The following is a 26,835-nucleotide window of genomic DNA, read 5'->3' as shown; positions in this document are numbered from 1 at the left end:
TTATTTAGTTACTACCAAATCCAAGGCAGTGTTGTAACTTTAAGACGTGGAGCACATCATAGAAGTTTGTCCTCTCCAAAGACTGGAAGGAGGATTAATCACCCTCCATACAGCAGACCAGGAGGCAACCGCTTGGCTAAAGGACTTTGCATTCGCTAAATAAATACACTTTAAGACAAGCTGTTATTCATGTCAAAATAAGAAGTTGACATTTTCCTCTAGTTTTCTGATACAGTCCTGAGCTAATAATGAGTCTGCCCACAAGCCACATCTGGCCTCATAAATCCATCTGTAATCCAGCCTAGAGAGCCCCATGCAGATTTGGCCACCAACTCTAGCATATTTAACCTACATTTCAGATTCATGAACTTGAAGGTTCTTGGAAGTATCGGTTGTTGTTTTTTTTTTAAGTCGAAACTTCTAGTTTCGAGCCAAATAAATACTTCTAAACGAGCCAAATAAACTGAAAATTATAGAATAAAAAAATGTTTGTTGGATGGAGAGAGACTTGATCCCTTTGAAGTGAACTCCTTGTCCCCATTCTGACCATTTCTATTTGTTTTGCATATTTATCACCCATGTCTTGACCTCGGTTTACTGTCAGCTGTAAGTACCAAATACTGTTTACAGTAGAACCAAAGCACACAAAGCCTGTAAGAGGACCCTGTAGTATCTAATGAAGAGTTGTTTTGTAGTAGTTTTCATATCTTAGAAATATTTTCTCACATGGAGTAAGTAGTATTCATATTAAATGTTATTACAGGCTCATTAAACCAATACGTGATTATACGGTTCTTGTATGAGTGAGTGTATGCTAATTGTTAACTTCCTTTCCTTCCTTATTCTTTTTGTTCATGATAGAACCTCAAACATTTCCATGACGTGCACTGTAACTGTACAAGTGTACATGTAGTGGAGTAGACACAAGTTAATGTTATACAGCAACAAGGGGTTGTGGGCGTGGCAATGGTATTAATTCCAAAATGAAAGTATCAAGAAGTAGGAGAATTGTAAGGTTCCTGGATTGATCCTCGCTTCTCCAGGCATCATGTCTTAGTGGCATTACTCCCTGAGCAAGACACTGCACCCCTATGACCCCCATATGAACCCCTATGTCCCCCATATTCCTTGCATGCAGACACTGAACCGCTATGACCCCCATATGAACCCCTATGACCCCCATATGCCTTGCATGCAGAGTAGACACTGAACCCCTATGACCCCCATATGAATCCCTATGACCCCCATATGAATCCCTATGACCCCCATATGCCTTGCATGCAGATAGACACTGAACCCCTATGACCCCCATATGAATCCCTATGACCCCCATATGCCTTGCATGCAGAGTAGACACTGAACCCCTATGACCCCCACATGAATCCCTATGACCCCCATATGCCTTGCATGCAGAGTAGACACTGAACCCCTATGACCCCCATATGCCTTGCATGCAGATAGACACTGAACCCCTATGACCCCCATATGAACCCCTATGACCCCCATATAAACCCCCAATAAACACTATAGCAATGATTACCATCGGAACATAAAGCTATTTAACACTTAACAACAACAAAAACAACACTTACACCCACTTTAAATGGAATACTTCCCCCAAGAAATCTTTAACAACATTTCTCCATGAGTCAAAGTCATCACTGGGTGAGTAAACCATAGAAATAAATCATTAGATCTTCGTGTTTGAGCACAAAATGCATTTTGAGAATCCAAAAACATTCGCTATGCGCGTGCTGCGCGGCCCTCCCACGCAATGATTCTACAGTTGTGGCCCCCGTCCTAATCTAGTTGAATACCCCTGCTGTAGGCTATCGTATAGCACTATGTAAAAACTCTATATAAATGCAGACCATAACATACAAATGTCATCGTTTGTCCAGCCTTGTTGTGGGCAGGCTTTGGTTGATAAAGGCAGGCCACTTAATATTGTGATTCAAGAATAGATTCAACATAGCAGATGTGGAAATGTTCATTTTTAACCATAGGGATTTGCCGCCTCCATTGATTGGCTGATCCAGGTTTGGCAGTTTCCCGTTTGGCTTCTGGCTGTGTGGTGAGACACATCCTGACCACAATGGAGGAGTTCCTTCCTTTCCACAGAAGAGAGCAGAGTGTGATAGAAGCTGGAACTGGACAAGGCAGGGAAACTCCAGTGGTTACCATTACCCTGTTCCTGATCACTTCTCCTGATAAGGAAAAGGATTAAGCTCAAGAGACAACTGGAGGCTTGTAATCCAAATGTTGAATTGAAATGTAGGCTCATGTAATGTTTAGAGAAATGCTGATGTTGTAAGATTGTAAAGTTATAATAGTGTAATATAATAATAACTAGATAAAGTGCCCCTCAGGGCACAGGTCTCCACCAGGACAGGTCAGGTTGTGGCCTCCTGGTGGCGCTATAATAGGACGGGTCTCCACCAGGGCAGGTGAGGTTGTGGCCTCCTGGTGGCGCTATAATAGGACAGGTCTCCACCAGGGCAGGTGAGGTTGTGGCCTCCTGGTGGCGCTATAATAGGCCAATGTGAAAAGGGTGCCATTTCTTTTTACGCCTTGGATGGCAAAAATCCCCCTGTTGGTGGCGCTATAACAGGCCAATGTGAAAAGGGTGGGATACCGTATATACCTCAGCCTAGTAGGAAAGTCCGTAAAAGATTTCACGTAAATTGCAAGCTGTGTTGATGATTTGAGGCTTTTTGTTCAACATGGGCAAATCCTGCAAACTTTGAAAGCCAATGGTAGCCAATTAGGATGGAATATGAAATATCGGACAGATCCGTCTTGAACACATGACTATAGAGATGGTGTGTAACGATTTGCGCGATTTTTGGACATAATCTGGAGGAGTAATATCCAACAATGTGTTTATCAAATGTCGGCCTCCTGGTGGCACGTTAACAGGCCGTTCTGGAAAATTTGGGGCAGAGGTTCATCGTTGGCATCCAGGGAGTGTGTGTGCAAAATGTGTGTGTGTCCGTCCACCACCGGACGGACACACACACGGACACACACATGGACGGAGTGCAAAACATACTCTCTCCCCATGCCTTTGGCCTGGTGGAGACAATAATATAATATGGTATACTATACCAATGATGTTAGATAATATATAGTGGTATAGTATAGGAATGTTAAGATAATATACAGTGTAGTGGTATAATATAATATGGTACAGTAGCAATCCATGGTCGTGCTCTGTGAAGAAGCCTGGTCCGCAGTCACTCTCTTGATTGGCAGCTGGGAGACAGTCGGACACAAAAAGAAACTCCGGAGAGCGGCTCCCCTCAGTTAGTGGCAGGCCTTACTGGTTTGTGAAGATACAATATCACTATTTCCCTTGCTAATTGATGCCACATATTTATGATCATGAGCAATGTTCAGGACCCCTCCATTTTATTTGGGCATGACCTTTTAAGTTTTAATCAAAGCCTCCTCTGCAGCTGCCTTTGGAGTGTGGAATTCTTCCTGGAATTGGATATGTATGACACCAACAATGCAATTTGCTAATCTCTGATACCCTTTTGCCATGCAAACAATGTCACGGTGTATTCCTTTTTGCATATCGTCCCTCAGTGAAGAGAATGTTCGGTCCAGCAGAGATCTAGCATGGAAGTGGTGGAAAGCTTTGTGATTGTTTTGTGAAACAGCACGTCAAACCACTTCACTTCCCATAACTATGAAGCACCATTGAGTACGTACAGTACAAGGTTCCACTAAACCTTATGGTGTATAAGGAGTTGAATTAACCACCTATGAAATAACCACGTATGTCCCTATAAACTTAACCAATTCTGGACGGGAACCCCTTTTGGTGATTTAACTAAGCATCATGTTATACTTTAGCTATTGAAAAATAGCAGATCTAAAAGCTCGTAGCGTGCCACCGAGTGGCGCGCTACGAGCTTGCCTTGTAGGTCTGCAATTTTTGAAAAATCGTAAAAATGCGGCACAAATCTTCAGAGCGAACTTTTTTATTTATTTCGATGTCAGGCCTAAATGGCTTAATTGTACGAGAGATTGTATATGAGCTTGTAGATTGTAGAGATTGTATGAGCTTGTAGATCAGCTGTTTTAAATATTTTTGATAAATTGGAGTCATGTGGCTGTCCGGACCCTCTCAGACTTCATGTGGCCAGTCTGCAGTGATGTAAATACTAAATAGGTTTTCAATGTAATGGGCAGCGGGACCCCAGGTGTGGTCTTTTAGATGTGTCCCAGGGACATTTTATGAGTCCTACTTCAACGACGTTAGAGTACAGTACTGAGTACAGTATTGCATCCCAGGACCCCCGGAGGGTGACATAATGTACATGATTGCGGCCTTTGCTCTTTCTCAATTTTGTGAGTCTAAGGATGCAGGATGCAGGCTATTTTCATCGCTTAGTCTGTGACGTCAGTCATCTTTGAAGTCCACACTACTCCACACCATAAAAATGACTTAGTTATTAAAATGTCCGTCTACAATGACATGCCAGGTTCAAAGTATTTCATATGATGGAGCAACATCATGATTAGCAGTGGAGGTTCACATCATTCGCCAACCTGCTCCTGGAGATTCACCCCTGTGTGCGGCGTGCGCACACTGGGGCCAACAACAAGTGAGCTGACGTGGAGCATGGCGTCAGCTGGCAGCAGGCAGCCTGCTGGGGGCCTGTCCGTATACGGTCAAATAAACCTTGGGCTGATTTATAGCTCAGCTCGGCTATAAGACAAAGCCAGTGCTAGTGGCAGGCCAGTGCTAGTGATGGAGTGTTTCCCAAGAGGAAAAACATCTGCTCTAATCAAGTAGGATTAACAATCCCTCTTTGGTCCTTTCAGAGTCTATGCTAAATCACACAATTGATTTAGCGTAGCCTAATATTTAACCTATTCAGTCATTTTGTTCTACTTTGTCTGCACTGATTTTCTGCTTTTGTTGTGTGCGAGAGCAAATATTTGTTCATAATTTTCCCGAGAACTCATTTGTCTTTTATCCTAGAATTGCTTAACAGTGACGTACGTGTATATGTGTATGTGTGTATGTGTGTGTCCAGAACATGTTGTAATAACTATGGTTTCAGTCACGGAATGGAATTTTGTACAATTCCATTCCATGGGACGGGGATGGGACGGCTTTGATGTGAGGTGGGAGGGAGTTCTAAAGGGGAGGAACTGAGAAAGCCCTGTCAGCCCTAAGTCCTCTTTTGTTTTGTGGATGTCCAAGAGGTTGGCATCACCAGACCTGAGGGAGCGGGAGGGGGCCTGGTGTTCAGAGAGGTAGCGGGGAGCATGGTTGTAGACTGTTGAGGGACTTGTGGTGATCAGTATTTTGAAATCTATTCTGTGTTTTACTGGGAGCTAGTGAAGGTTGTGGAGGACTGATGTGGTCTCTGGATCTGGTTCTGGTTCTGGTGAGGAGGCGGGCAGCAGAGTTTTGGTTCTGGTGAGGAGGCGGGCAGCAGAGTTTTGGTTCTGGTGAGGAGTAGGGCAGCAGAGTTTTGGTTCTGGTGAGGAGGCGGGCTCTGGATCTGGTTCTGGTGATGAGGCGGGTTAGGGTTCTGGTGAGGAGGCGGGCAGCAGAGTTTTGGTTCTGGTGAGGAGGCGGGCAGCAGAGTTTTGGTTCTGGTGAGGAGGCGGGCAGCAGAGTTTTGGTTCTGGTGAGGAGGCGGGCAGCAGAGTTTTGGTTCTGGTGAGGAGGCGGGCAGCAGAGTTTTGGTTCTGGTGAGGAGGCGGGCAGCAGAGTTTTGGTTCTGGTGAGGAGGCGGGCAGCAGAGTTTTGGTTCTGGTGAGGAGGTGGGCAGCAGAGTTTTGGTTCTGGTGAGGAGGTGGGCAGCAGAGTTTTGGTTCTGGTGAGGAGGCGGGCAGCAGAGTTTTGGTTCTGGTGAGGAGGCGGGCAGCAGAGTTTTGGTTCTGGTGAGGAGGCGGGCTCTGGATCTGGTTCTGGTGATGAGGCAGGTTAGGGTTCTGGTGAGGAGGCGGGCAGCAGAGTTTGGTTCTGGTGAGGAGGCGGGCTCTGGATCTGGTTCTGGTGATGAGGCAGGTTAGGGTTCTGGTGAGGAGGCGGGCAGCAGAGTTTGGTTCTGGTGAGGAGGCGGGCAGCAGAGTTTGGTTCTGGTGAGGAGGCGGGCAGCAGAGTTTGGTTCTGGTGAGGAGGCGGGCAGCAGAGTTTGGTTCTGGTGAGGAGGCGGGCAGCAGAGTTTGGTTCTGGTGAGGAGGCGGGCAGCAGAGTTTGGTTCTGGTGAGGAGGCGGGCAGCAGAGTTTTGGTTCTGGTGAGGAGGCGGGCAGCAAAGTTTTGTTCTGGTGAGGAGGCGGGCAGCAGAGTTTTGTTCTGGTGAGGAGGCGGGCAGCAGAGTTTTGTTCTGGTGAGGAGGTGGGCAGCAGAGTTTTGTTCTGGTGAGGAGGTGGGCAGCAGAGTTTTGGTTCTGGTGAGGAGGCGGGCAGCAGAGTTTTGGTTCTGGTGAGGAGGCGGGCAGCAGAGTTTTGTTCTGGTGAGGAGGTGGGCAGCAGAGTTTTGGTTCTGGTGAGGAGGCGGGCAGCAGAGTTTTGGTTCTGGTGAGGAGGCGGGCAGCAGAGTTTTGTTCTGGTGAGGAGGTGGGCAGCAGAGTTTTGGTTCTGGTGAGGAGGCGGGCAGCAGAGTTTTGGTTCTGGTGAGGAGGCGGGCATCAGAGTTTGGTTCTGGTGAGGAGGCGGGCAGCAGAGTTTTGGTTCTGGTGAGGAGGCGGGCTCTGGATCTGGTTCTGGTGATGAGGCGGGTTAGGGTTCTGGTGAGGAGGCGGGCAGCAGAGTTTGGTTCTGGTGAGGAGGCGGGCAGCAGAGTTCTGGTTCTGGTGAGGAGGCGGGCAGCAGAGTTCTGGTTCTGGTGAGGAGGTGGGCAGCAGAGTTCTGGTTCTGGTGAGGAGGCGGGCAGCAGAGTTTGGTTCTGGTGAGGAGTCGGGCAGCAGAGTTTTGGTTCTGGTGAGGAGGCGGGCAGCAGAGTTTTGGTTCTGGTGAGGAGGTGGGCAGCAGAGTTTTGGTTCTGGTGAGGAGGCGGGCAGCAGAGTTTTGGTTCTGGTGAGGAGGCGGGCAGCAGAGTTTTGGTTCTGGTGAGGAGGCGGGCAGCAGAGTTTTGGTTCTGGTGAGGAGGCGGGCAGCAGAGTTTGGTTCTGGTGAGGAGGCGGGCAGCAGAGTTTGGTTCTGGTGAGGAGGCGGGCAGCAGAGTTTGGTTCTGGTGAGGAGGCGGGCAGAAGAGTTTGGTTCTGGTGAGGAGGCGGGCAGCAGAGTTTGGTTCTGGTGAGGAGGCGGGCAGCAGGAGGCTGCCCGCCTCTTTTGATGAGAAAACATCAATTTACTCACAGAGTTTGGTTCTGGTGAGGAGGCGGGCAGCAGTGGTGCGCTACGAGCTTGTAGGTCTAGAAACATCGCTTTTTCAGAAAACTGTCAGGATGTAGAAGACATTTTTAGAATCTGATCTCAGGTCAAAATGGGTTAAGGACTTTGGAGGTGGCACCGTAAAGGACATAGACTGACTTATAATTGTGAATTTGTCCATAATTGCATTCCTGACATTGTCCATAATTGTCCAGCCTTCAGTAGTTCAGTCAGTCAGTCTGTCTCTATGGACTGATACCAGCATTTGGAGGTTTTCTTTGATCTTGAAAGCATATTACACAGAAAAAGGACTGTGCCCTGTGTAGACATTACAGTGGTGTCCTTCACTGGTTGTGGTGCGCGGCGGCGCGCGTGCAGCTAATCTCACAAACCACTGGACCGATTAGTGCCAAATATGTTGTTCAAACTGTCAGTTAGTGCTGCCAACGAATATTCCATATTCTAACGAATTTTCGAATCGAATAATAAATGAATAACTGAATATATAAAATTAAGGTTCGAATTTTAAAATAAATAAATAAAAATAATGTGCGAGTTCTCGCGAGACTCTGGGTTAATTGGTGGCTTGTCTCGTGAGATCACAGAAACCTCAGTCAGAGGCAGAGAGGGGCACCCAGAGAGGGGCACCCATAGAGGGGCACCCAGAGAGAGAGGGGCACCCAGAGAGAGAGGGGCACCCAGAGAGAGAGGGGCACCCAGAGAGAGAGAGGCACCCAGAGAGAGGCACCCAGAGAGGGGCACCCAGAGAGGGGCACCCAGAGAGAGGCACTCAGAGAGGGGCACCCAGAGAGAGGCACCCAGAGAGGGAGAGGCACCCAGAGAGGGAGAGGCACCCAGAGAGGGGCACCCAGAGAGAGAGGGGCACCCAGAGAGAGAGGGGCACCCAGAGAGGGGCACCCAGAGTGGGGCACCCAGAGAGAGAGAGGCACCCAGAAAGGGGCACCCAGAGAGGGGCACCCAGAGAGGGGCACTCAGAGAGGGGCACCCAGAGAGGGGCACTCAGAGAGGGGCACCCAGCTGCAGCAGGAGAAGTCTCCCCTAAGCCTTTTAATCATACGACGGTGCCGTGGGTAAACGAGAGAGTTAAAAGCTAAAATGCGTCGTTGATGCAATGCGTTGTGAGCTTGTAGATTAGTTATATTTGCCACACGACACGCCGACACCGGCATACAATGAAGAATAAATCAGCTGCCTGTTGTTAACACCATGGGGCCACACAGACCACAGTGACACGGAAGCCTTGGAGGAGTCGCTAGGCAGTTTTGACTTTAACTTGCTCCGTATGAAGACACATGTTTAATCACACAATGTTAACAGGTCTGAAACGGTGATTCATCTGGTCGTGAAGACGGACAGTTTACAGTGAGACTCCATGACCGACAACGCCATGTCAAAACAATGCATGGATTCTTGTCTCTCGCTGTAAAGCTCCCTCTGTGACTGGGACACATTTATCTTGTAGCCTAAATACCTTTAATTTGATTTAAACCAAAAACAAATGCATTGCTATTGCTTTGATTATTTCCCCTTTCGTGTCGAGGTAAGAACTTCTTCTATCACAGCAGCACCGCACGATGTGCACATCGTTGGAGCGACCGCACGATGTGCACATCGTGTTCCTACATTTCCTTCGAATATGGAATATTCGTTGGCAGCACTAACTGACAGTTTGAACAACATATTTGACACTAATCGGTCCAGCGGTTTGTGAGATTAGCTGCACGCGCGCCGCGCACCACAACCAGTGAAGGACACCACTTTAATGTCTACACAGGGCACAGTCCCTTTTCTGTGTAATATGCTTTCAAGATCAAAACATTTCCTACATTTCTAGTTCAGAAATGTAGGAAGGGGCAAGGCCGTTTAGGGATTTAAATACAAAGAGGAGTGATTTGAATTTAATGCGGAATTTAACAGGTAACCAATGTAGTTTTGCCAATGCTGGGGTGATATGTGCTGTATCATTCTGTACTGTATTGTACCAGACAGTGTACTGTACCGTAGTGTACTGTACCAAACTGTCAAACATGGCCAGAAATGGCCAGAAATGGCAAAAATTGCAGCTCTCTACAATGTTGTAGAGCTAATTTCTTTTGAAGAAATGGTTAAATCCTGTGGTTAAATCCAGTGAAAAACTGAACGAGCATGCAACACTGCTAGTCTTTTTGTTGTCTTATTTTTTTGTATTTATTTTTTATTTTTTGGTTAATTAGTCATAAACACTCAGATAGTGATTTGTTTCCCTTCGTGCACATGGTTAACCATTTAGATGTCCCATCCCTAGCATGCCTGCATGCGGGCAGGGTAATGTAATCTGTTTTCTTTTTGTTTCGTTGTTTAAGAGCACGAGGACTTATTGCTTAATGGTTTTGTTTATGGTTTGGCTTCATAGGTTTGACATCTGCTCAGTGCTTCTAAGTTTTACAAGTTTATTTTTTTCTCTCCCAAACACTGTTAACTTGATCTTTTAACTTGCTCTACCTCCCTCTACACATGGAGTCCATAAAGAGAATACCCAGTTTTATCGTATGTGAAAAGTTCTGTGGTTCAGTGTTCCATGGTTTTATGCTTTTGATGAGAAAACATCAATTTACTGTGACTGACTGAATTGGCTGTATTATTATTTTTTTATTTTGTATTCTTATTGAAAATGGATGTCGAAATTAGCATGTCCCTGTTCAGGCCTGGGTTGCATTATCGTGGCCAATGGTGGGGGTTTATTGTCATCATGGGGGTAATATCTGACAGCGTGGCCTACTTTAATATAGCATGCAGCCTCACAGAATGCAAAGAATGCTGTCATTTATTGTCATGCTTGGAAAGTTAGAGCCTGGAATACTCAAAGCATGACATGTCAGCCAGAGGAACTGTGAAGATGTGTAGATAGGGTTTGTCAGCATGTGATATACCGTTCACCTGTGTTTGGTAATCACACGCATACAGTGGGATTCATTCACTTCACCACTATTATACACTATCCAGCAGGTACAATCTGTACAAACTAATACACGCATAGATAGTCCCCATGGAACAAATAAATGACTCCCATCACCTAACACAGGCCCCGCCGCCCAACAGCCTCATCAAGATTGATTGCCCTCCTTCTTTGACAGAGGTCAAGCATTCATGGAGTTGCTGACAGCAGGCTTGAGTCACTCGGGGCAGGAGGAGCAGATGGGTTGTAGCGGGCCGCTGTGCGTGTGCGTGCGTGCGTGTGCGTGTGTGTTTGTGTGTGTGTGTGTGCGTGCGTGTGTGCGTGCGTGTGCGTGCTACTGTGTAGCGGTCTGTAGCAGTTAATTCATCTGTTTGTCTAAGTAATTCTGTCTCCCCTCTGCATGATGCCTGACCTGCAGTATGACCCAGACACTAGGGCACGTTTAAGTACACCATTAGCCTTCTAAGTAGATTATCCTTCTTTCTTCCTTCCTTTCTTCTTACCAGATACAAGGGAGTTTGAAATCACTGCAGTCTAGACCTACCTAGCCATTCAGTTATACTGTGTAATTAATCATTTCCATAACTTTCATCCCTCATTGGACAGCATGGACACCAGTAGGTTTAAAACATTATATTGCATAGTCCTGTGAGTCCATGGCCATGTTGTGAAGCATAATAATATACGGCTTTAGGTTGTAACCTTATGCCTAATTAATTAGTAAAGGTAAGATACAGTATCTCTCGGGCAGATGTCAGCAGGTCAGACTTATCATGAAATAAATAACCACAATTCTATTTGATTTCATAGCTACGATTACATTAGAATTATGGTAAATGATAGATGGGTTAATATTCAGTCATGAGTCATTTAATGACAGTTCAATGTTGAAAATGAGTGGTTTTCCCCTTTAACAGTTTGACGCCATACCACGCGGAACCCGCCTTTTAATCAAATATCCTACGCTGCCTGGATTGTTTTATTACCTTTGGAGCATACGCTGAAGTATTTGGGCGTTTGTTCCGTGAAAATCGGGTAAGAAATGGTCCGTCGTCTTGTTATGATCAGATGCACCAGCGGCCATGACAATGCGAAACGAAACCAAAGTGCAGAGCAAGTTGTAGTCCAAACAAACCCCCGTCCACTTGCATTGGGCTCAATTTCCCAGAAGCCCTAGCAGCCCAGCATACGTTTCGATTTCCGAAACTTGTAGGTCTTGTAGGTCTGCTATTTTTGAAAATTCGTGGAAATGTGGCGCAAATCTTCAGAGCGAACATTTTTAACTCAAATATTTGCTTCTGAGAGGTTCCTGGAACAACATATTTTCAGATGGGGGGGTCGGTGGCCAATTACATATCATTTTTGGGGTCCTTGACATGAAATATGGAGCATCACTGTCTGATACAGAAACGAGGTATTTCAGAAAACTGGGTTAAATGGGTTAACTTGAGAGAGCAAATACCACTTGGCATAGGCATCTGTGGTATTTTATTGTTTTTAATATGTAGAAGCTCGTTATATTAAAAGCTTTATAATTAAGTCCTTGCTCGAGTGTGCTTGATGTTTGCCCATTTGATGGGACCCGTCTTCACCGCTTGGCATAGCACTGACTTGCTGGAATTTAATAGCAAAATTATATATTGTTTTCGTTATTTTTTTTCTCAGTGTGTTACAGCTGTTGAAACTCTTGCAAAACATTTTATAATGCTCTTTCTTTATTAACTTTATGTAGTTCCAACAACATCTGGATAAAAGGATGTTCAGAATGAAAGAATGAATAATATCTATTTATGAAAAGTCATGAAATACATTTGATATTAATTCCAGATGAAATGGGCTACTTAGTTTGGGCTGATTTGTTCTGCTCTTATTCTTGTAATAGCACCGTTTCCCTGCTTTGCCCTGATGAAAGTGAAACAGAAACGGTGTCCTAACTGTATGTAATGGCACCGTTTCCCTGCTTTGCCCTGATGAAACAGAAACGGTGTCCTAACTGTATGCAATAGCACCGTTTCCCTGCTTGATTTCCCTGCTTGATTTCCCTGAAAGTGAAACAGAAACGGTGTCCTAACTGAATGTAATAGCACCGTGTTTCCCTGCTTGATTTCCCTGCTTGATTTCCCTGAAAGTGAAACAGAAACGGTGTCCTAACTGTATGTAATAGCACCGTTTCCCTGAAACAGAAACAGAAACGGTGTCCTGACTGAATGCATGACTGAGAGCTTAAAATAACAGAAAGCTGAAATCATGGAGTCTCACAACACAGTGTGACAAACTGCGTGTTGTGAAACCCGTTCTTAACCCATTTAGGCCTGACGTCGAAATGTCTTCTAAATCCTGACAGTTTTCTGAAATACCCATGTTTCAGTGGTGCTCAATATGTCATGTCAAGGTGTTGGTCAAGGACCCCAAAAATGAAACCATCTGAAAATATGTTGTTCCAGGACCCTCTCAGAAGCAAAGCTTTGAGTTAAAAACGTTCGCTCTGAAAGAAAGAATATACATGTACTGTATATTCAAAGATTTGCGCCACATTTTTACGATAAAAGATCGTCAAGCTCAAGCTTGTAGAACTGCTATTTTTCAATAGCTTAAAACACCAAAAGGGGGCCTGGGCTGTGGCTCAGCGGTCCAGGCACCTTGGCTGGTAATCCAGTCTGGCAGTGTGCCGCGGGTTCGACTCCCGATCCCGACGGCCTTTACTGCATGTCATCACCCCATCTCTCTCCACATTTCTCTCCTCCATAAAAAATATAAAATAAAGGCGAAAGCCACAAAAAAAAACATTAAAAAACACCAAAAGGGGTTCCCGCCCAGAATGGGTTAAGATGCTGTTCTTGGCACGCTGAAGAAAGGAATTGGTTCTCTCTGTTAATTAGATTATATTTCCGTTTATTCGTTTTCCAGATCAGTTGATTAAGAATGTCTTAGTTACTTAAATACATTTTTGGGTTTATTGCAACTCATTACAAGATGTTGACATGAATTATTACATCTAATTTAGGTTTTGAAGTTTTGATAGACCCAGCCATATGTGGCTGAGTCTCTGTTTTTTACCCCCCATCATTTTGGGGGTTTATTTAATGGGTGCATTGTTGTGGCTCACAGCGGTCAGTCTTGCAGTAAACCAGCTGTTTCTCTGCATTGTCTAATAATAATCTTTATTGTCCCAAAGGATATTCATCTTCACAGTCTGTTCAACACCCGCAACAAAACAACACATAAAGCAGAAAAACATATCGCCCAGACAATGCAGAACATGAGGTCCCCACTGTATACAGAACCATCCTATCGTACTGTACACTGTATACAGAACCATCCTATCGTACTGTACACTGTATACAGAACCATCCTATCGTACTGTACACTGTATACAGAACCATCCTATCCAAAACATGAGGTCCCCACTGTATACAGAACCATCCTATCATACTGTACACTGTATACAGAACCGTCCTATCGGCGGGGCACTTTGTTTAATGCAGCGATGGCTGAGGGGACAAAAGTCCTACTGAAGCGGACCTTTTTTCACGCTAAGGTTCTGTATTCTTTGTCCAGATGGCATGAGGTTGAAAAAGCCATACAGGGGATGATCATCAGTGTCATTTGATATCGAATGTGCTAACCGTGTGATGGCCTTATTGTTCATATCAGAAAGTGTGGGAAGCAATACGGGTAATACTGAAAAGTTAGTTTCTGTTGGCCATGGACAGTATGAACTATGAAACATGCGGAACAGTACAACAGAACAGGTGGAATAATGCTTTAGTACAATCATTACAGAAGATGAGGAGCAACAGATAATGATCATAGCTTACGGATTACATGGAGTCTTTGCTGAAAGTGTGAATGGATGGATGTAATATGTTGATCAATCCTACATTTATTGTCCAGAGTCAGTCCGAAACTGTCAACCTGTTTTATCATTAATGAGGTTAAGTCCACTCAGTGTGGCTTTGTGGGTTTCAATGACCAGTTCTTTTGTTTTGTTCAAATTCAACTCTAGATAGTTGTCAGTGGCAGTCAGGCAACCATTGTGTAAAATAATAAATGGTGTTCTGATATTCCCTAATAGAGTTATTGTCATGCATTAGTACTGTATGACTTTGACTGAGAGTGGATGTTTTACCTGTTAGTCCCGGTTCAACTTGGACTCACCTCTCCCATGTTTAGCTTCTTAGATCATGATCACCAATAACTGAATGGCCTCCTGTAATCTGCTTTGTGTTAGAAGGTCCTGGTTCAATATCTCACACTTAATCCTTGACCACATTCTCCGTGAGACATCTTGATTTAATCCAAAGCTGTCATTTTTTTTATTGGCTATGATGACTGATTCCATCTGCTGATGCATTTCAGGCAGCTCCAAGAATTTATCCTCTGAGTATTTCTTGTGTTGATATCACTTTCAGTTGCATATTCCAATTTCACTGTCATATGGGCAGGAACCTTTTTTGGTGTTTTAACTAAGCATTATGTTATACTTTAGCTATTGAAAAATAGCAGATCTACAAGCTCATAGCGCGCCACCAAGTGGCACGCTATGAGCTTGTAGGTCTGCTATTTTTGAAAAATCGTAAAAATGCGGCACAAATCTTTGAATATATATTCTTTCAGAGCCAACGTTTTTTTTATTTCGACATCAGGCCTAATGGGTTAACATATTTAACGGCACTAGGCCAGTCGCAATTATATTTGTTATAATACAGGCATGCACATTTTTGTATTGGTTATGCCTAATACAAAAGTCACATACCACATGTCTAAACATTTCTTTCAAATTTGAATTGTACGCTGTCGCCTCACAGCTAGAAGGTCCTGGGTTCGATTCCCGCTGGGGACGCTGTGGGTGCTGGGGGCGTGTTCTCTCCTCCGCGTCATCAGTGCCCATACCCGAGGCGGGGTTGGCCAAAGGGCCTTTCTGTGTGGAGTTTGCATGTTCTCCCCGTGTCCCCTAGGGTAGGTACTAGTGTGCATGTGCCGGCCGGCTTTTTTTCATAACCCGCCCATCCCGTCTCACCACGGGAGACAGCCGGCACCAACCTGCCCCGCAAAACAATATATTAATCAACGACCCGCCCGCTCTGCGGGCCGCAAAAATAAAAGTAGCCTAACGACCGGCTTTTCAACGAGGCGGCGGTACCGCACCGCCTGCGATGCGTTGTGAGCTTGTACATCTGCTATAACACTGTGCACGCCTGCACAGCACCGCGCTCAATTAAGAAAGATGTAATGCAGATGCGCTTATTGCACTGATGACGGCCAGGTTCAGACTCAGAGGGGCGAGAGGGGAATTCAATTTTTTTTTTTTTGTGGCTGTCTCCTTTATTTTTTATTTTTTATAGAGGGATGGGGGGGTGACATGCAGTAAAGGCCGTCGGGATTGGGACCTTGAGGAAGCCAGATTTTCAATTTTACCAAATTCAAGCGTTTTTTTGGAAACTGTTTAACTCTACGAAAGCAGTTTTCTCTATTACTGCGCATGCATGCGCGTCCACGTGCGCATGCATGCGTGTCCACGTGCACATGCATGCGCGTCCACGTGCACATGCATGCGCGTCCACGTGCACATGCATGCGCGTCCACGTGCACATGCATGCACGTCCACGTCCACGTGCACATGCATGCGCGTCCACAGGCTCTTTTGTCATGGCTATAGTATGGTCCCCCAGGCTATGGAATGTACTCGGTTAGCTCTTGGTGCCTGCCCAGCGTTGGCGACCACGAGGTCTGTTGTCCAGCCAGGTTACGCTCGCCGGGCTATGGGATGGATAATGGATAATGCAGCATTTTCTGGGGTCGGTCTGCCTCACGAAAAACAAAAGAATAAAAATAAATAAACATTCACTTGGTACTAATAGTTGTTACTACTGCTTTGTTTAGGAATGTTCAGCAACACAAATGCAAAGCATGTACAGTACACAGCACATAACCCACCCAAACTCTGCAGTCTGCTCATATCCCGGGAGGGTATGGACTACAATTAATTTAAAATATGATATTATTAAATATTAAATACTACGACTATAATAATAATAATAATAAAATTGTATTTGTATAGCACCTTTCATGACATGAAATGCAGCTCAAAGTGCTTTACAGAGCAATGGAGAAAAAAAGAAAAGAAAAGCAAGGCATAAACATTAAAAAACAAGAGCAGTAATGCAATACAGTGAGGACATGAATAACACAAAATTAAAAGATCAATTCAAAGCAAGAGTGTAGAAGTGGGTCTTGAGCTGCGCTTTAAAAATGTCTACAGAGGCTGCCTGTCGAAGGTACAGTGGGAGTTTGTTCCACGCTGTCGGCCCGTAGAAGCAAAACGCTGCTTCCCCGTATTTTTTTAGTTGCCATTTTTTTAGGCAAAGCGAGCAGGCCCGCAGTGGAATACCTTAGGGGGCGGTTTGGGACATATTTAGGCAGGCAGTCATGTAGGTAGGAAGGTGCGAGACTTTCTCAGATTTTGCCAGTCCTCTGTTATTGTTCAGCATTCCAAAACTTGACTGGCTTGTTCGTTGGATTGATCACTCATTAACTTTTTAACAGCTCACTGAGCCTCACTCACTCCATTTAAACGCTATCCTTTTTAAGTTATGAAACTGCATTGCACTATTATTCATCTCTGCCAGCTTACATGTGTGGCAAACCACAGAATGAAGGGATATTATTAGGCACTAAATCACAGTCTAAGTCTGAGTCTGATCTGTATGCCCTCTCCCCGTGTCCCCAATTGTACTTACATTAGGACTGACTCAAGAAGATAAATGGTTTGCAGTGATTACAAGTTACAACCACTCATGAATAATTTGACCACATTGTTTTATTGTCTCCACCAGGCCGAAGGCATGGGGAGAGAGTATGTTTTGCACTCCGTCCGTGTGTGTGTCCGTGTGTCCGTGTGTGTGTCCGTCCTTCCGTCCGTCTGTTACCAGCTAATCTCCGGCACCGTTAACTTTGCACACACACTCCCTGGATGCCAACGATGAACCTCTGCCCCACATCTTCCAGAACGGCCTGTTATAGCGCCACCATGAGGCAGATTTTCACATTTTTTACCTAAAACTGCACCGATCTGCGTGAAACGTTGCATGCACACTCCCTAGAGGCCAAGGACAAACCGTTAACCTGCATTTTCCGCATCTGCCTTTTATAGCTGGGCCCACGATAGTTCGTCTTTGCCTCACCCTCACACAATGTTGCGTAAACTATCAAAATGTGTCTTTTTTCAGTGTACAGTATCGGGTTAATGCATGTCTTGTCTTCCACTATTTTACCGGCTGTGATGGTGTCAGACTCATCACTGGCATGTCCGAAAGCAAATCGCAGAGCCAGAAATGTATTGTTCATTGATTACAGCCTTGGGTCAGTTTGTTTGGAGTGGTGCCCACTGCCTAGTGTCTAGTGCTTTCCATGGTATGATACTGGCCAAGCAAAGCCCCTTATTTTGACTGATCTTTGTTTTGTATTCACTCCTAGGTTCAGGAGAGGGTTGTGGAAAGATCATTCATCGTTTCCCCAAGAAGGACTGGGATGGCACTGCCTTTCCTCAAGGGGTTGAGATGGTGAGTGTTATTTAACATCCATTCATAACAGCCATCCATTCATCACTGTAAATGTATCTATTTAACAGCAATCCATTCATCACTGTAAATGTATCTAGTTAAGGGCCATTCATCACTGTAAATGTAGCAAGACTCACGCCGACAGTTTGACAAATTGCCGAGTTTTTCACTTAGTTTGTCTCTTTTGATTGATGGAATTACCATAGCATTTCTGGAATATCATGTTCCAGACAGGGACATTTGTTGGCCATGTCATGGAATGTCAGAATATTGTGGGTCTCACTTTGAATTCACTATTGTAGCACTAGCTATTCGGTCAAATATATTTTGGTTTGATTTGTTGATTGAATTGCATTATGGTTAAAGTATAGCTTACATTATATGACATTTCAGCTGTAATCATACTGTCACACACGCCAAGACATTAACTCAATTTCAGCACATACAAATTCCCCTTCGGTTGCAAAATGGCAACAACAGACTCTGTGTTGTGAGGCAATGCCATAAATGCAAAGTTCTGTACAGTACAGTACAGTACAGTACAGTACAGTACAGTACAGTACAGTACAGTACAGTACAGTACAGTACAGTACAGTACAGTACAGTACAGTACAGTACAGTACAGTACAGTACAGTTAATACAGATTAAGTAAGGATAGTGTCTTATGTATTCATTATTATAGACCAGGGACCACGCTGTCCGGAACGATACAAATTGGGAACGATTCAAGTTGATGAGAATGCATGTCGTTGCTCGAGTATTCAGTGCAGTACCTGAGAATGCATGTCGTTGATAGTAGTATTCAGTGCAGTACCTGAGAATGCATGTCGTTGATAGTAGTATTCAGTGCAGTACCTGAGAATGCATGTCGTTGCTCGAGTATTCAGTGCAGTACCTGAGAATGCATGTCGTTGATAGTAGTATTCAGTGCAGTACCTGAGAATGCATGTCGTTGCTCGAGTATTCAGTGCAGTACCTGCGGGTGCAGGTCGGGAACATTGCCCACCATGTCCATTATACTTGTTGTACTTGTAGTTAGAATACCCAGTGCTGTAGTGAGATGGGATAATATGGGAATTACATGTCACGATTTATTGTGGCAAAATAATTGGGATTAACGGATATCGCGATAATCAAAATATGTTAAAACTTAAAATGCCACTTTTGTTAACCGCTTGAATGCCCAGCATCCCTATTCTGGCGGGAATGTTCGCCAAAAAGACTCAAATGTGCTCTTTACAGTACAGGTCCGTTTATCAAGGTTTAAGTGGTACTGAATTTGCAGTTCAACAAAAGCTAATTCATCCTAGTGTTAACACATTCCGTACGTAGGACGTCTGGAAACGTCATAGGGAATCGAACCGTCGGGTGCATACGACGTCTGTAGACGTCCTAGCGCATCCTCAATGATACCGGGCGAGAGAAGAATATTCTGCATTTTTTCCTTTTTTTTAATTTTTCAGTTCGACTTTCGGCCACCGTATGCTACACTCTGGGCTCATGTTAGCTTACCGTTGACTTAGCCGTTAGCGCGGCAGAAAGAATGACTCGTCTCTCCTAATCCAGGGCGCTCTCCGTGGTCTTGAGCTGATGGATATACTAGCACTTCATTTCTGCTTCTCATCCGTCTCTCCCGCAAAATATGAACGCTTTTTGGATCATATATCGTATAAATTAAAATGATAGCAATGTAAGCTAGCAATGTAAAGCAAAAGCGGCCATGTCACTTAAATTAGCACAGCGGCGCAAACGGGATTCAAAGCTCGGCAATCTGTGAAGCCGATGGGACCAATTAGGCTCACTGAAACCATTGATCCGATCAAAGTCTCACTCAGCACTGCCCCCTCTGGTCATCTGGTATACACCGTACACACTGTTCAATCAGACGGTCCCCGAGCTATGCCTGGGAAAGACATACATACTGTACTCACATATACAGTATGTACATACACACAGAGGTTTCTAGTACAATTTATATATGTAATCATGCATAATTTTCTGCAAATTTCTTTTCCGTTTTTCCCCACAGATTTTGTATTTTTCCTGGCATCCACAGATAACACATAACAATCACCAATTAAAACAGTCTGACTGAGCTCAGGCAAGTTTCTGAAATGGGGCTTCATCTCTTGTTGTGCATCTAAGACCAGTTGGTCAAGCAAATCATCACAAGAGTGCATAACAGGAGATCTGACAACAGCTCTGGAATATTCTGAGGTTAACCCATTTTGGGCGGGAACCCCTTTTGGTGTTTTAAAGCATTATGTTATACTTTAGCTATTGAAAAATAGCAGATCTACAAGCTCATAGCGCGCCACCGAGTGGCGCGCTACGAGCTTGTAGGTCTGCTATTTTTGAAAATTCGTGAAAATGTGGTGCAAATCTTTGAACATATTCTTTCAGAGTGAACGTTTTTAACTCAAATCTTTGCTTCTGGGGGAGTCCCTGGGACAACATATTTTCAGATGGGGGTCAGCCGCCAATTTCATATATTTTCGGGGGTTCTTGACATGGAAATGTTTGCGAACCACTGACCTAGAAACATGGGTTTTTCAGAAAACTGTCATGATTTAGAAGACATTTTGTAGAATCGGTCTCGGTCGAAATGGGTTAATGTGTCTCATGTACAGGTTGTACAGTATTTTCCCAGTTAGTGAGTGACCTTGTTGCCTGGCCTTACATAGTGCCAACTTTATTTACCCAGGGTAGTAGCTGAGCACAAGTGCTCATTTTCTAGCCTGGATCCAGCCCAAAGACCCCTAGCCTGGCTAATAAACCAGACCAAATCAGCCGTTGGCAAAAAAAAAATGCCTGCCGGCGGATTATGGTCTGGAGAGGCTCAATTGTACGCCCATTTCCTACACCAGAGAACTGGTGTGGCCAATCAGGACACGGTATGCAATATGGGCGGGCTTTGGTACAGTGACGTTCAATGCTTGAGACCTTTGACTGACAGTAGCTCTGACCAATTGCGTCAAAGAAAATTTTTTTGAACCCGCCCCCCGGGAAACAAGATCCATACACAGCATCTCCAGACTCAAATACCACACGACAGTGTGATTTGAGTCTGGCTTATTAGCCAGGCTAAAAGACCCCGCCCACCCTCTGAGTGGACTGCGTCTCTAAGAAAGCTTCAGTCTGATAATCAGGCTACTCATTTTCAGCCACGCCCTGCACATAGAAACACACAGACAGACACACACACACACACACACACACACACATTAAAACCTGGGAGCTGACCAGTACAACCACAGTCTTATACTGTTGGCCACTAAGCAGCTCCACTGGAGCAGTTGCCCGACCTCAACTGTTGTTAAGCAGTTGATAAGCCATTTCCTTTTCTGAGACGTACTAAAACGAGGGGAACATTTTACAACACTCTTGTCTAGAAATGTCTTTGTTATGAAATGACAGATTAGAAGACCCCCAGTGTCTTGCCATATTTTCCAGGACACATATTTGTCTTTCGGAACATTCGGAGCAGAGCTTGGCATTTCCTGTTTCAGCCAAATCCATAATGATTGTTTATTCAAACGTTTGCGTCGACCTCTTCCGTCTTCACTAATTGGGGAAAAGCTTCCCTCCTCCACGCCGCGGTGCCGCTGCTATCTGGGGCCTGGGGACTTAGGAATGCAACCCTCGCCCCACGGAACGCACGTGCGTTTATTTACATGGGATGAAATGAACAGAGTTTTCATTGTTGTCATTTTGCTGTTTTCTATGGAAACCCTTGTCATGTAAAGGGGGCCTTATTCCACAATCCACATAGTAGTTGTTTTGTCAACAAACAACAACTAATTCATTCATAATTGCTTTTTATTAGTAAAAGTCGACATTTAATTCTTATATAGTCCAAACTAATTAGGACAAATTGATTCACATTCATTTATCTTGTGTTTTTTCTTCAATACCTGGTGATGTACGGTATTTCACTTCTCTAATTTTCCACAGTAACTCTGAAAAAATGCAGTATTTTTCCACTACAGAAATCAAAGCGAGGACTGATTCAGCCATGTTGGCAGATGTTTTTTAGTAGAGACATGCACATTCCTGGCTGTTATAAGTGCATGAATTCCTGGCTGTAAGTGTGCTGGTAAACTTGGTAGACAGCTGAGTTGCTTTGGTTCGTTTAGTGCGCATGCAGCGGTCGTAGCTCCTGTTCCTCTGAACGCATGCAGCGGTCGTAGCTCCTGTTCCTCTGAACGCATGCAGCGGTCGTAGCTCCTGTTCCTCTGAACACAAGCTGCGGTCGTAGCTCCTGTTCCTCTGAACGCATGCAGCGGTCGTATAGCTCCTGTTCCTCTGAACACATGCAGCGGTCGTAGCTCCTGTTCCTCTGAACGCATGCAGCGGTCGTAGCTCCTGTTCCTCTGAACGCATGCAGCGGTCGTAGCTCCTGTTCCTCTGAACGCATGCAGCGGTCGTAGCTCCTGTTCCTCTGAACGCATGCAGCGGTCGTAGCTCCTGTTCCTCTGAACGCATGCAGCGGTCGTAGCTCCTGTTCCTCTGAACGCATGCAGCGGTCGTAGCTCCTGTTCCTCTGAACGCATGCAGCGGTCGTAGCTCCTGTTCCTCTGGACGCATGCAGCGGTCGTAGCTCCTGTTCCTCTGAACGCATGCAGCGGTTGTAGCTCCTGTTCCTCTGGACGCATGCAGCAGTCGTAGCTCCTGTTCCTCTGAACGCATGCAGCGGTCGTAGCTCCTGTTCCTCTGAACGCATGCAGTGGTCGTAGCTCCTGTTCCTCTGGACGCATGCAGCGGTCGTAGCTCCTGTTCCTCTGAACGCATGCAGCGGTCGTAGCTCCTGTTCCTCTGAACGCATGCAGCGGCCGTAGCTCCTGTTCCTCTGAACGCATGCAGCGGTCGTAGCTCCTGTTCCTCTGAACGCATGCAGCGGTCGTAGCTCCTGTTCCTCTGAACGCATGCAGCGGTCGTAGCTCCTGTTCCTCTGAACGCATGCAGCGGTCGTAGCTCCTGTTCCTCTGGACGCATGCAGCGGTCGTAGGTCCTGTTCCTCTGAACGCATGCAGCGGTCGTAGCTCCTGTTCCTCTGAACGCATGCAGTGGTCGTAGCTCCTGTTCCTCTGAACGCATGCAGCGGTCGTAGCTCCTGTTCTTCTGTACTCCATGCAGCGGTCGTAGCTCCTGTTCCTCTGAACGCATGCAGCGGTCGTAGCTCCTGTTCCTCTGAACGCATGCAGCGGTCGTAGCTCCTGTTCCTCTGAACGCATGCAGCGGTCGTAGCTCCTGTTCCTCTGAACGCCATGCAGCGGTCGTACCGTAGCTCCTGTTCCTCTGAACGCATGCAGCGGTCGTAGCTCCTGTTCCTCTGAACGCATGCAGCGGTCGTAGCTCCTGTTCCTCTAGTCTGTACGCATGCTCTCCGTTTGGCTGAAACCTTTTGATTGAAGCTCATCACCACCACACTAGCTGTGTTTCATAACACCTCTTTCATTCATCACCCTTTTTTTTCTCCCCTCGTTATGGCAATTAACTGTTTTCTCCTCACACACACACACACGTTTCTGTGTGTTGCTATTGTATCCTGCTGACTCGCCTGCCAGTGCGGAGCCACCTACGGGAGGATGTAGAGCCTCCTGCTGACAGGTGCCGCCCCAGCCCATAGGATTATGTGGGGCGGCTGTGCCTCAGGAGGTAGAGCAGGTCGTCCAATGATCCCTGGGTCGGTGGTTCGAATCCTGGCACCTCCTGTCCACATGTCGAAGTGTCCTTGGGCAAGACACTGAATAACCTTCATTGCCTCCAATGAGTCGGTTGGTGTGAGCTCGCCACCATTGGTGTGTGAATGTGGGAAGTGAGGAGGCTGGCGTCGACTGTTCGCCGCTTCACCTCCCAATGTATGAATGAATGAACCTTTGAGCACTTGGAAAAGTGCTATAAAAATGCAATTCATTATGTGTAGTGACAAATATCACCCTCCCCGCCTTGCTTCCCATCCCCGAACACAGATCAATTGAGTTTCTATGCTATATAGACCACGGTGGATTCAAACCCCCAGACTTACTTTAACTCTGAAAGTGTACAACATGGAACGCTTATGGCCCTGGGACGGTGGGACCTACACGTGTGCATTTGGTTCTGTTTGTACACTCTCTCAGGGTTACAGACCAATGAATGTCCATTTGGTTCTTACTATCAATCATTTAGCTGGGGGGGCCCCTGGAACATCGTCAAGGACCCCCAGTCCTTGGGGATCCACAGACCTCTCGTTCAAAACCAATGGACCACAGAAACGGTGCAGGGGGCAGCGAACAGCCAACCTGTTGCATAACTACAGTATATCTACTGTACTATACTAGTGGTGTCATGTAATGCAATATCTTTTTAGTTACACAACCCTTTAATAGAGAGTATGCGCATGCTTAAAGTGAATGGCACATCGAGTGGCAAAGCAACATGCAAAGTGAGTTTAACATTGTTTAACGTTGTTTAATGCAATCAGATAGGACTTTTCTGTGTGGATGAATGGGCTGTCAAGGCCAGAAAGTAGTTTTTTGCCACTCAGTAGGCATTCCTGCATGACTTCCTGGTTTGATGATGATGTCACGCGCATACTCTCTATAAGTGTTTCCCGACACAAACGACAAAAAAAAAAAAGATTTGAAAATAATGTGGAAAGGATTGTGCCACATGGCAATAAAGGGCTCTTCTCTGATGTGGGTTGAATTGATGATTTGTGTATGCTCCGTTTAATTTGTGTCAACTGCAGCTGAAGTGTGATCTGATTATTTTGGACATTGTCAAGGGCCTGTTGTTGCACTGCAGGCCTTGTTGGTCAGGCTATTAGAGGGGAGATACAGGCTGTTAGTGAAGGCCAGATTGACATAGTTTCAGGGCTGGCTCGTTTGTGGAGTGTGCAGGCGTCCTTCCTCCATGAGTCACCGAGTCCGTTGGTGGCCATCATGGCCACCGGCTTGTTGTGAGTTACTGAGACAAGCAGTCGTTGTGTCACACGGAAGAGCATTTATCTGTCTCCTCTCAAGCCGTCTCTGATGCATGAGCTACAGCAGCATTGACTCAGCATCATTCCTTAAGCGTCCCAAAATGGCAGCAATGTTTAAATATAGAAATCGTCTAGTTTAGTCAGGACTATTAACTTAGTCATTGCAGATGTTCTTGATGGCCTGTGTGTCCCTTGTGTGACGATGTTTAAATATAGAAAGAGTGTAGTCAAGCCAGAACTATTAACTTAGTGATTGCAGATGTTTTTTTAGGACCTGTGTGTCTTGTTTGTGTGAGTGTGTGACAGAGAGAGGGAGAGAGAATGAGTGTGTGGTTTCGTATTTTAACCACTTACTGTACTTAAGCCATATTTTATACTTTGCCTATTTGACAGCGGCCAATCGACACGTTCAATGTGTCTCTTGTAGACCTGCTATTTTCGACAAACATTTTGGACACATTTTGCAACATGTTAAAAGAATTTCTGCCGAGAATGACACGCCAAAAATAGGGATGCCAGGGTTAATGTGGTTGAAGCGTTTCATAGTGTCAGCTGAACACGCCTCCACACCAAAGCTCGTACAGCGTGAGGTATGATGGCTCTCATTCTAATAAAATGTAATTAGTCACGCTATGCTCCGTAAACATGAGGATGGCCCCCAAAGCTGCAGTAAAGAGCCCTTTGGCGGCAAAATAGCCTCTTTGTGAGGCAAAATTGGTTGCAATAAGAATAAGACTCAATCTGCCCTCTCTTATTGACAATAAGAGAGGGCAGAAAAGCAAATCAGAGGTTGACTGACTGCACACTGGACCATGCTTCAATTGATTTATCCAAATTCCACTAAAATTATGTATTATTCTTCCTCAGATTACAGCCTGTCTGAGGAAGATGCTGAATGCATGATCCAGTGTGCTCTATTTTCTCTCCATTTACTGTAAATGTGACACATTAACCTCCCAAATGTGAATGTTTTCTTGTGTCCAGCATCTACACATTTCTCTTGAATGAATGCGCTTTCACTGCTTTGTAAACCTTTGGTTGCTGAAGTTGACTTTCTCACTATACAGCAGAATGTAGAGTATTCATTGTGTAAAAATGGACCTCCACTGGTCCACTGTTGCACTCTGTTACATGCGACTGTGTATGTGGTGTGTGACAGACATTGGTTGAGGGCCAAAATGATTGGGATTCCAGCTTTGAAGCTTTAATGAAGATACACCATAGTGTTTAACAGACCCACTAAGCAATTTGCATTTTGGCTTTGTTTTTCGGCTGGTATGTAAACCGTTATTATTTGCAGATTTTCCCCATTCCGTGAACAAGGGGAATGAGTCATTTACAAACATTAAGGAGTACATCTGCAGCAGAGGAAAAAAAGAGAAGGCGGACAGAGCGGAGCACGAAAAGCATTTTGCGGTCACAACAGGCCCCCAGCAAACTAAATAACCACAGATGAAGAATGCACCGAGAAAAAAGCGTTTACAACTCGTGCAAGGAAAAATGTGTTTCTAATCTTTTTCAAGCGAGTGGAGATTATATGAACCAGCTCAGCTCTCATCTGCCACGGAAGGGCCAGGGTCTGCAGAGAGGTCAGTACTTGTGTCTGTACTCTGTAGTACACATGCAGCCCCTGTCCCCTCCAACAGGTCAAGGCTACATATGCAGCCCCTGTCCCCTCCAAAGGGTCAAGGCACGGTGCTGTCTGTACTACATGCAGCCCCTGTCCCCTCCAACAGGTCAGACATGGTGCTGTCTGTACTACATGCAGCCCCTGTCCCCTCCAACAGGTCAGGCATGGTGCTGTCTGTACTACATGCAGCCCCTGTCCCCTCCAACAGGTCAAGGTGCTGTCTGTACTACATGCAGCCCCTGTCCCCTCCAACAGGTCAAGGTGCTGTCTGTACTACATGCAGCCCCTGTCCCCTCCAACAGGTCAGACATGGTGCTGTCTGTACTAAATGCAGCCCCTGTCCCCTCCAAAGGGTCAAGGCACGGTGCTGTCTG

At 45.4% G+C, this 26,835-nt stretch overlaps 1 protein-coding gene across 1 annotated transcript in view; it reads left to right on the top strand.

Annotated features, from left to right (window-relative positions):
• Positions 1-26,835, top strand: part of sbf2 (SET binding factor 2) — a 185,299-nt gene that overhangs the window by 10,987 nt on the left and 147,477 nt on the right. The window contains 1 exon segment of the mRNA XM_079496397.1: positions 17,778-17,863. Coding sequence (XP_079352523.1) covers positions 17,778-17,863 — 86 coding nt within the window.

This window comes from Electrona antarctica, assembly GCF_951216825.1.
Source record: "Electrona antarctica genome assembly, chromosome: 3".
Lineage (NCBI taxonomy): Eukaryota > Metazoa > Chordata > Actinopteri > Myctophiformes > Myctophidae > Electrona > Electrona antarctica.
The sequence above is the reverse complement of the archived record's forward strand: the minus strand, read 5'-3'. Positions and strand labels throughout refer to the sequence as shown.